General features: G+C 31.7%; 1 protein-coding gene across 1 annotated transcript in view; it reads left to right on the forward strand.

The window, feature by feature from the left end:
* The first annotated feature begins 480 nt into the window (after window positions 1-480).
* Window positions 481-12305, forward strand: part of LOC114328242 (protein obstructor-E-like) — a 30696-nt gene continuing 18871 nt past the window's right edge. The window contains exon 1 of the mRNA XM_028277033.2: window positions 481-617. Within this exon, the coding sequence (XP_028132834.1) occupies window positions 518-617 (100 nt within the window). The 5' untranslated portion in view covers window positions 481-517. The remainder of the gene's footprint in view (window positions 618-12305) is intronic.

Consider the following 12305-nt stretch of genomic DNA (forward strand, 5'->3'; position numbering starts at 1 on the left):
TGAAAACGCACTTATCCTATTGGTGTTAAGACTAAAAGTGACCTTCAAAATGAAGATGCATGACCCCCCCCCCAAAAATTTCTGGATCTGCCAGTGGACAGGTGAAGAAGATGTGGGAAGCGAGAAATAGGGAAAATCTGTAGAGGCCGACCAAGAAAAACATGGAACAATAGCATAAGCGAGATTCTCGAAGTAAGAGGAAAGACATTGAGTGAGGCGAAGGAACTAGCTAGAGACAGAAAAGAGTGGAGTAAAGTAGAAAAAAATTTAAAACAGCTTAGCTTGTATACCTTGACACCTTCGGGGAATAAGAGGTTTTCGATTATGTATGGGTTTATTTAAAAACTGGGTAATCATTCCATAATAAATAACGATAAAAAAACCATACATATTTTTTTTCTAAATATCATTTGATAGATTATTTATAGTCAAAAAGAGGATAAGACATTCTTGTTTTGTTACACCACTGGTTTAATATATCTCGGACAACTTGGACGACGAAGACGCATCTTCATTTATGTTTTACCGCGATCGGAGGCATTTTAATGTCAGAGGTTTAGCAGACACCATGAAATATCTACAAGTTCTTCTAGTCGGCGCTGTTTTGGCTATACAGGGTGAGTACCGAGATCTTTATCTTTCCACTTTCACTATCGACGTAAAATTTAATTTTTAATATAGAAAATTGCTCCAAATTTATTGTACCGAAAGTGCTTTATCAAAATATCTTTAATTGGAAGATGTGATCTGCTTCACTTACACTGACCATTTACCATACAGTTCAATATTTTACGTTTAACACCTCAGTCTTTTTTCAAGTATGGTTAATCAAATTTTGCTAAAATTTGCTGAGACGTTTGCTTCATTTAGCAGCGCCGGTGGTTTTTCTCTGTGAGCTATGTGTTTCTTTCCAGATTCTTGAAAAATCTTTTTATTACAGTATGTTGACTATACCACGCGTGTCTGCATATTCTGAGATCTAATATCTACTTTTATTGTACGATTCATGTTTATTTATTCTAACATTTAGTATCCTCGATGTTTTCCCGACATAAAAGTCTTATTTGTCCCGCACTGACAAAATTATTTATAAACAAAATCCCATTTTCTTTGTATTCATTAATTGCTTTTTAGGCAAAAATCCACGATTGCTATAAGTATATCCTTGTTTTTTTTACTTGTTTTTTGTGGTAATTGTTCTAGTTGATAATTGTGATCTTACTGCTGAAAAATCTGACTTGTCTTCTCTGTTATCATTGGCTCTACTTTTCTTCCGTACTTTTCATATCCCATTATTTTTTCGATATTTTTCTTCCTTTTTAGATTTCATAATAGTTATTTGATATATGTGTATGTGTGTAGTATTTGCAACTGTATGAGTTTCTTCTTCTTCTTCTTCTTTTATATAAGCAATTTTGCGTATTCATTGTAGGAAGATTGTCAGTCCATCTCTTGCACGGTCGGCTAACACTATTTTTATCACTTGGTGATTTGCCTCTTGTTATTTTAACGACTTTTCTGTCCGCATTTCTACTCTTACATACTGTGCATTACTTTTTCTCTCTACATTACTCTTTGTTCTGTTCTCGTCACTCCTTATTCTCTATATCAGCGTGTTTCCTGTGCTTCTTCTGAGTATTCTAGTTTTTGCAATTTCCAACATTCTGCGTTTTGGCTGTACCGGGTCATGTTTCTAAAGCGTACCTCATTTTTAATTCTTCTTACGAATGTGTATAATTTCTTATTCTCTTGTAATCTTTGCACGCTTGTTGTATCGTATTTGAATTGTACTTCAAGTAAGTCTTTTTCGTTTACTTCCACCTATGTACAGAACCACGGAGTTATTCACTTTGGGAGAGACTTACTTTTATTTATCTTTATTTCGCTCAGAGCTTTTTTACCTGAGTCTAAAGTTTTCATTCGGATTTTGCACAATACTATATGCTGTTTTTAAACCAGCAGGAGTAAACTAAAAAGACAGATTCACACCAAAGAAAGTCCCTAGAAAAATCACCAAATACATCTTCTTTTTTGGTTGACCATGTCGGTCTTTGACGGTAATCCATATTACATTAATACGTGGCGGTCACTAAGGAGTTCTAAAAACAACTGTTTTTTATATAAAAGCAGACTAAAAATCTAAAAATTAAAGGAATAGTGGAGAATACACAAAAATCGCTGATGTAACTTAATTAACCTATGAAATGAAAATATTGTCAAAATTTCATAAAGGTCATTAGTGTCTAAAATTTCATAACAGTGTAGTAAACTTGCCTGAGGTTGGACCAATTAGAAACAATCATTATGAGGCGTTAAATTTGAATTACTCCTCATGATTTAAAAACAGAGCATGGCTTATGATCGCTTCCTAACGATGCTAATATTAGTGTCCTTACATCTAAAATTCTGGAAGGGAATAGCTCCTATTTGAAAGAATATAGTCGATCATAGATCTTTTCCTCTGGTATTTTCAAAGGTAATACTTGTGTTGTTTTTTTTTTAGATATAGGTACCGATCAATATTTTACATGATCCCAAAGATATTGTTCCTCCTAGATATGTTTCTAGGTTGAAATAGCTCTATTTTATTATAGTAAAGGATCCGATATAAGGTCGATTTGCACCGATCTGTGTAATGGATAAAAATTATTGGATATGTAATTTAGCATGTTAACAATTACAAAAAACAAGGGTTGCCCGATCTAATCTTGTTCTAACTACAATAATTAATTAATAATTTAAAATGACATTTTTTTATTAATTTAAAAAAATTCGACTTGGGCAGATATTATTTCAGATTTTTTGGATCATTCTAAACAAAAAAGATCTTTTGTAATTTTTCTCTAAAGTTGATCAAGGCTCAAAAACACAAGTAAAAAATATCATTTTTGTAATAATCAAGTATGTATATAAATTCAAGTTCAAACCTGTTTCTATCAGGTCTCGATAAGAACTTTAGCCATGTTTTATTCTAAAACATATTTTTTTAATCGTTAATGAGGAAGGTTTCTTATAGGGAGACGAGCATTAACAACTAAAAAACAATGTTTCAGAATGAAATAAGTCCAAAGGACTTTTCAAGAACTGATAGAATAAGGATTTAACTTGAACTTAGGTACTTCGTAACTTCAAAATTAATATTTTATACTTATGTTTTTGAGCCTTGAAAATTGTCATCTTTCGTTCTTTTTTCAGTTTTAAATTGTTTAGTAGAACTAGAAAACGATCAACTTTAGAGAAAAATCACAAAAGACCTTTTTTGTTTAGAATGACCTAAAAATCTGAAACAATATCTGCCCGGGTCGAATTTTTTTTTTATTTATAAAAAAAATGTAATTTTTTAATTATTAATTAATTATAGTTACAACAAGATTATATCGGGCAACACTTGTTTTTTGTAACGTTTGTGATGTGACGTTTGTAACGTTACAAATTGTTAACTTGCTAAATTACATATTCAATAATTTTTATCCATTAAACAGATCGGTGCAAATCGACCTTATATCGTATCCTAGACTATTATTTTTTGTTTCACCTTCGTGTTTTTTTCTGTTACAATTTTTACATCTCTCTTTGTTTTTGTGCGAAGTTATTTTTCATAATTTAACGGTAATTTATCAATATTATACAAAGTAATAATGAGAATAAAAACAAAAAACAATGGTATAAAAATAGTATCGAATTAGTATTAATAGTTTTTATATGTCGATGGACGTGATAAGAGTCGAATACCTACGACAGGTATTTCAAAAATGACTCAAATTCTAATAATTATTAACGACACCAACTTGTGGAATACTAGAAAGCGACACAATATGAATAAACTTAATTTGAAGGTTGCAGCATGATGTTTGTTATATAAAATACAAAATTTACAGTTTTTACGTCGATAAAATAATTATACGTTATGTATAAATATGTAAGAATCTTCCTCATTCCAGATTATAGTCATTTTTTGTAGTTCAACTTCATTTTTTGATGGGTCGTCGTCGTACACTTTGTTTCCCTTTCGGTTTTCACGATTTAATAACGTATGCTGATTAATTATCTGTATATGTATCAGTTGTGTGGAATTACTCTCCAAAACATTCTTAACCTAATACCAAGTCAAACTCTAGATTTTCAGTCATCAATAATGCAGTTTGCGTGAGTTGTAGTAGAACACAATCTAGCAACTATGTACCCTTGTAAATATGGCGCAATTACTACTCTTTTACTCTTAGTACCCTTTCAGACTAAGACACTGGCGTCTGACACCGGTGTCCGCCACCGGCAGCAAAGCATTGATTTAAATGAACAACTACAGACGGGCCACTTTTTAGTGTTTGGCTGATTTAGTGGCTCAACAATGCTTTGCTGCAAGCTGTAATTGAAGACCATTATTCTATTCCGAATTGCTCGTCCAAAAACTTGTACATTCAAGCTTCTAATTCAAGTATTTCTTAACTCTAAAACCGGTTGGTAGTTTGCATCTTTAGGGAAAATAATGTGGAAGAATTCCAGATGAAACTGGAATTGAAAAACACAAATAAAACATGAAATGGAATCAACAGTGTGCTTTTTATCATTGTGTCATATATTCTCAATTTTTTTTGTTTTTCTGTTTCAGTACTCCATAACATTCCATTCAGAGATTTAATTAATTTTCTAGCTTTATTTATTCTAGTTTATCTCTGCGTCTACAGTCTTCACATCGTTTTATTGTCTTCCAGTTGCAGGTCAGTAGTTTCCTCTCCTACGCAGAGGTACAACGTCTTTTCAATTTTCATTATCAGACCCCATTTTTCAAATTCCTCATTCAATGTTCGTGTCATATACTCGAGATCCTCTTTGTCATTTGCACATTCCTTGATCATCGGCAAATTGGAGGGTATACAAGCAAGTGTCATCGTCCATCTGTGTGCCCATTCCTTTGCATTTCAATTTCCACTGGTGGAGAGCTTTACCAACATAGCTCTTAAAAATGTCGGTGATATGCAGCACCCTTGTCGTATGGGTGTTGTTCCATGTTGAAAGCTCAGCTTAATATAATTTGCTCTAAGAATCTTATCTTCTTGTATTAGAAAACGTCGCAAATTCATTATTTGATCTGATGGTTAACGAATTATTATCTATACTGGGTGATTGATTAGTGGGGTAAAGCTCCGTAGATCCATTGTAGTAATAGATAGCGATAAAAATGAATATCTAATTAATTTAAAAAGTTAAAAGGTAAAGTTGTAGCCAACTTTGAGCTTCACATTAGAAAATTAGTTATAATGTTACAGGGTGTTCGATAACATAGTGGCAGACCAAACTTATGATTTTTTTAATGGAACACCCTCTATTTTATTTTATATTCGAGATCCTGTTAATAGGTCTGAATCCCGCGTATGAAAAAAAGTTGATTAATAGCAAGCTGAAAATTTGTTAAGAGCTTAAGGGTGTCTAGTCGGACAAACTTTGATATATGGGAACACTGGAACAGGGGAAGTTTTAATTGTGGAACAGGTTAAAAATTTGGAACGGTCAGACCACGAAAACGGCACATTTATTTTGTCCGACAGAACAGACTTAAACTCTCCGAACAGAGATTAAACTCTCATGCAAAAATCAGACTGCTATTTATCACCAAATGAGCGTTTTAATGAGTGGAACATGTAGAATATGTCAAATGACAGGTGATAAATAGCAGTCTGATTTTTGCATGATAGTTTAATCTCTGTTCGGAGAGTTTAAGTCTGTTCTGTCGGACAAAATAAATGTGCCGTTTTCGTGGTCTGACCGTTCCAAATTTTTAACCTGTTCCACAATTAAAACTGCCCCTGTTCCAGTGTTCCCATATATCAAAGTTTATCCGACTAGACACCCTTAAGTTGTTAACTAATTTTCAGCTTGCTATTAATCAACTTTTTTTTCATACGCGGGATCCAGACCTATAACTTTTTCGTCACAAAAATATAAAGGTTGGGTATGTTATACACGGTATTTACAAAGTTATAACCAATTTTATATGAAAATCGTAACAAGTTCAACTCCCTGTATAGTATAAATAAAAATAAGCACAACGGCAAAGGTTTATTGATACCATATTTTTTTGTTTATTGTCAATTTTTTTAAAAATGATTGATATTGCTAATTTTCTTTATATCTAATACAGGGTGAGTCAAAACGCAAGTACATTATTTTCTCAGTAATTTTAAATGGAACACCCTGTATTTTATATCACTATCGAAAAGTACTATCACCGTAGGTACTTTAATTTGTATACAGCATTCCCTATGTCTAAATTTATTAGTTTTCGAGATATTTTCATTTTTCCATGGACCAGTAGCGTGGCAACCCAGATTACCAGAATTTAGTAAACTGGACCGATTTTTTTGGGGTTACTTTAAGAATGAAGGCTATAAAATGCCTCCAACAACAAATAGAATGCAAAGTGTATTTTGAAGTGTTAATTTACAAATGCTTCGTAGTGTAAGTAATTCATTCAATGGCCGTTTTAGGCATGCATAAATGTGTTAGGAGGTCATTTTGAACAACTTATGTAATTAAATATTTAAAATATTTTATTAAAAGTAACTTTTTATTTTTTCAAAAATTTTGTATTTAAAAAATTTGAAAAAACTTAAAATTTGGAAAGATTTAGACCCGTAATTAATAATTTGCTCTGAAAAATGAGAATATCTCGAAAACTAATAAATTTAGACATAGGGAATGTTACATAAAAATTAAAGTAAGGTAATGGTACTTTTCGATAGTGATATAAAATCCAGGTCCATTTAAAATTACTGAGAAAATAATGTACTTTCGTTTTGACTCACCCTGTATTCAATATAAAGAAAGTTAGCAATATCAATAAGTTATGAAAATTTTGACAGTAAATAAAAAATATGGCATCAATATAATCCATTGCTTTTGTGCTTATTTTTATTTAGGTATACAGTGAGTTGAACTTGTTATGATTTTCATATAAAATTGGTTATAACTTTGTAAATACCATGTATAACGTAACAAACCTTTATATTCAATAAAAACATTTCGTTTATAAATTCGCAAAAGTGTGTGTGTTATTGCGTTGCCGCTCCTGCAATATTCAGATCAGATTTATCGATGGATTCTTATGTAGTTTTTTCTTCTGAATCCAAATCTGAAAACGGCATTTCGATATTTCTAACCGTCTTCGAGATATTCGACCTCAAAATCTAAAATGTGACGTCACAATCGGTTTATTTTCTACCGACACACTACACGTCCAGCTGAAATCGTTGCTATTAAGTAGGCTAGTTTTTAAATCTCGATTTGTTAAGCAAAGCATAGGTTATTTACATTTGAGTTTGACACTTCGTGAATGTCAAACTAAATTTTAAATTAAGTATTAATAAGACATCAATGGCATTTGACAGTGAATTTAATTATTATATAAATTAAACAAGCTGAAAATGCGAGCATTATCATAACGAAAACTTTGTTTATTTACGTATTTTAATTCATAATATGGAAAATTGCTATTATGAAAAGTAGTTTAGAATTAATAATTATGTTTTAATGTGCAATTATATCATTCTAGTTTAAATGTTATGAACTATAAAGGTAGTTTACTTTTGATCGAAATTCATATTTTTTATATACCTCGTATAAAATTAATAAAGTTTTACATATGATGGTTGCATCATAAATCTTAGAACAAGAAGAGGTTTTTATGAAGAATAACTTTTCTTCGTCAAATTAAAAATAAAAGAGTTATAAATGAAAATGTTGTTGGTATCCATAATTTGAGAAAAATCTTCAAATATTTTTTTCCATTAGAAGGATGTAATTGCACATATCAGACCATAATTTTTTATACCAAACAATATTATTTCATACACTGTCGGTTCGCTAAACTCAGACACAACTGGTTAGTGATTTTAGTCAATAATTTTGCCGATTTGGCAAAAAAAATAATTACTAATGAGTTAATAATTACTAAATAATTAGTAATTTTGTAAATTTTGGCAAAATTCGCAAAAACAAAAAAAATTACCTACTAAAATTACTAGTCAGTTGTGTCGAGTTTAGCGAACCGACTATATTTTAATTTCATAGCAAATGGAACAGTCCATTTATCATAAAGGGGAGGCCGTATACCCGTATAAACCTTTTTAAAGATGTTAATAAATAATTATTGCTTTTAAAATATACTCAAATTGTATTTTTGAACATCTTATTTATTTTATATAATAATTAAATTCACTATCAAATGTCATTGATGATTTATTAATACTTAATTTAAAATTTAGTTTGACATTCACGAAGTGTCAAACTCAACTGTAAATAACCTATGCTTTGTAAACAAATTGAGATTAAAAAACTAGCCTACTTAATAGCAACGATTTCAACTGGATGTGTAATGTGTCGGTAGAAAATAAAACGATTGTGACGTCACATTTTAGACTTTGAAGTCGATTATCTCGAAGACGGTTAGAAATATCGAAATGCCGTTTTCAGATTTGGATTTAGAAAAAACTACATAAGAATCCATTGATAAATCTGATCTGAGTATTGCAGGAGTGGCAACGCAATACCACACACACTTTTGCGAATTTATAAACGAAATGTTTTCGTTGATAAGATGTTCAAAAATACAATTTGAGTAGAATATTTTAAAAGTAATAATATTTATTAACAGCTTTAATAAGGTTTATACCAGTATACGGCCTCCCTTTTATGATAAATGGACTGTTCCATTTGCTATGAAATTAAAATATACCTAGTCGGTTCGCTAAACTCGACACAACTGGCTACTGATTTTAGTATATAGGTAATTTTTTTGTTTTTTGAGAATTTTGCCGAAATTGGCAAAATTACTAATTATTTATTAATAATTATTACCTATTTAGAAATTATTTTTTTGTCGAATTGGCAAAATTATTGACTAAAATCACTAGCCAGTTGTGTCTGAGTTTAGCGAACCGACAGTATATGAAATAATATTGTTTGGTATAAAAAATTATGGTCTGATATGTGCAATTACATCCTTCTAATGGAAAAAAATATTTGAAGATTTTTCTCAAATTATGGATACCAACAACATTATTATTTATAACTCTTTTATTTTTAAGTTTTATTTTTTTTAAGTTATTCTTAATAAAAAGCTCTTCATGTTCTAAGATTTATGATGCAACCATCATATATAAAATTTTATTAATTTTATACGAGGTATATAAAAAATATGAATTTCGATCAAGAGTAAACTACCTTTATCGTTCATAACATTTAAATTAGAATGATATAATTGCACATTAAAACATAATTATTAATTCTAAACTACTTTTCATAATAGCAATTTTCCATATTATGAATTAAAATACGTAAATATACAAAGTTTTCGTTATGGTAATGCTTGCATTTTCAGCTTGTTTTATAATGGAGAAGTTAAGAAGATTTCGAATATAAAATAAAATATAGGTTGTTCCATTTAAAGAACATAAGTTTGGTCTGCCACTATGTTATCGAACACCCTGTAACATTCTAATTAATTTTGAAATGTGAATCTCAAAGTTGGCTACAATTTTTGTTATTAACTTTTATTGCTTTCTATTATTATAACGGATCTACGGAGCTTTACCCCACTTATCAATCACCCTGTTATATCATACTACACCGTACTATTGTTTGCGGTGCTTTATGTTTATTTAAATTACTTTAACGATTTATATACCTATCACAAATGACTTATTTGATAGGAATAATAGTCGAACTAAAATTTTTTCTTCCTCTTCTTCCTCGTCTTTTTAAGTAATTCTGCTTGTTCATTGGCGGATTGATACCTCTATAGAAGGATGTCACTCCATCTTTTGCGCGGTCGGCCGATACTTATTCAACCGATTAGTGATTTATTTCTTGCTATTTTCACCACACGTGTCTCAGTCTCCCCCATTTTGATTATGTGGTTATTCCATTCTTTTTTCTATTTAGTGTCCATTCGTTTATACACTGTACGTTACATTGTTTTCTGTCTTCACTCCTCTTTCGATCTCTCAGCGTATTTCCTGTAATTCTTCTCAGTACTTTCATCTGTGCCGTTTCCAGTAGTCTTTGTGTTGTGGCTGTATCGGGTCTTGTTTCTGATGCATATGTCATTATTGGTCTTACACTGGCTTTATAAATTCTTGACTTCATCTCCGTGTTATGTCGGTTTCGCCATATTAGTGTTATTAAGGCATCCTGCCAGTCTATTTGCTTTTTGTACTTGATTTCTCCCTTCTTTGTCCAGGTCTCTGTAACTTGACAATGTAATTCCAAGGTATTTTATTTCCATTACTTGTTTAATAGTGATACCATCAATTTCTATTTTATATCTGATTGGTTCTTTACTGATTACTATTGTTTTAGTTTTCTGAGATGAAATTGTCATATTGAATTCTTTTGCTCCTATGTGAAATCTGTGGACTAATCTTTGCAGACTATCTTCATCTTAGTCTCTGAATATTGCGTCGTCTGCGTAGCAGAGTATTTTTATTTCTTTGATTCCCATTCTATATCCTCTTCCTTTGTTGACGTTTTTGATAATTTAATCCATGATTCAATTTGAAAAACTAAAATTTGATCCCTAAATTTTGTTTACCTAGGTATTTATTTGTTGATACACTCAAACTACATTGTTTTTTTAAATATTATTGTTTTCAGCCTTGTACATACGCATTTCCTCATTACACATACACCATCCTACTTTCAAATTTAAAACTGGATGGCCCATGGTGACATCATTCCCGCAATTTTCAGATAAACTCGCAGTGGGTTTTTCAAATTACACACATTTTGTACTTAATAAAGCGCCTCATTAAATCACAAATAATCTCTTTGCAAGGCTGTATTGTGATTGGGGAGACGTGATGGGCATCTTCGAACGGGTTATTAATAGATTTGAATGGGCATATCTCAGATTGAATGGTGTATAAGAATTTCTTCTGAGATGTGTCGGGAATAATGATGAGGCTGTTGGAAACAATATATTAATAAGGTGATTATGTGGTTCCGGAAGTAATTTGAGTGATTTATCGATAACAGCATTAGGAATTGATGACTCAATAATTGCTTAATAGTTAGTTGTCAATTTTTTGCAGTTGGATGGATCCCACTGAAACTTCTTCTTCTTGTGGTGCTTTCTCCTTTAGTGGAGGTTAGCGACTACACTGGCAAATCTGTCTCTGTCCAATGCGGCTCTAAACAAAGTTGTTGAATCAAGACCGGTCCAGTCTCTGATATTTCTAAGCCATGAAATCTGGCGCCTACCGAGACCACGTTTTCCTTCAATCATACCCTGGATGATCAGTTGCGCGAGGCGGTATTTTTCGTTTCTCATTATGTGTCCCAGGTAGCTAACTTTTCTGACTTTGATGATTTTTAGCAGCTCCCTACCTGTACTTATTCTCCTCAGAACATCTTCGTTGGTGGTGTGGGTTGTCCAAGGTATTTTCAAGATTCTTCTATAAATCCAGAGTTCATCAAAGGCTTCTAACTTATTCAACAATGTTATGTTGACTGTCCAGGCCTCCGTTCCATACAAAAGTATTGACCACACATAGCAATGCAGAAAACGGCATGTAAGGCTGATATTAATGCTACTGTTACAAAATAAGCTTTTCATGTTGATAAACCCTTGTCGGTCTATCTCTATTCTCGCTCTTACTGCTTGTTTATAATCAAGTTGATTGTTGAACCAGCAACCAAGATATTTGTATTGCTTTACGTATTCAAGTTGTTGGTGGTTCACATATATTGGAAGGGGTAAATTTTTGTTCCTTGATATTTTCATAACTTTGGTTTTCGCAGTATTGATCTTCATCCCCATTTTTTCACAACTCTCATTAACCCTATTTAGCAGTATCTGAAGACTATGGTCAGAATCAGTCATTAATACCGTGTCATCTGCATAGAGGATATTATTGACTCTTTGCCCATTTATCCTGATTCTTTCTGAATAGTGCGATAAAGCGTTCGCTAATATTACCTCAGAGTAGACGTTAAACAGTATCTGTGACAGCACACAACCTTGTCTGACACCTCGTTGTATTTCAATTGGCCTTGACGTGTTACCATTGGTCTTTATGATTGCTTTCTGATTCCAATAAATAGATTCTATAATTTTAGAAACTATTTTGTCGACTCCGATGTCGTTTAATCTCTATCAAGGTCCTATGCTGCACCCGGTCGAACGCTTTTTTAAAATCTATGGAAACTAATCCACTGAAACTAATTGCATTCAATTCGTAAGAGTGTTAGAAAGTTTTGTGAACTAAAGTGACGTCGAAATAAACATTCTTGAACAATTCTGATAGCGA

Source organism: Diabrotica virgifera, chromosome 8 (assembly GCF_917563875.1).
Source record: "Diabrotica virgifera virgifera chromosome 8, PGI_DIABVI_V3a".
Lineage (NCBI taxonomy): Eukaryota > Metazoa > Arthropoda > Insecta > Coleoptera > Chrysomelidae > Diabrotica > Diabrotica virgifera.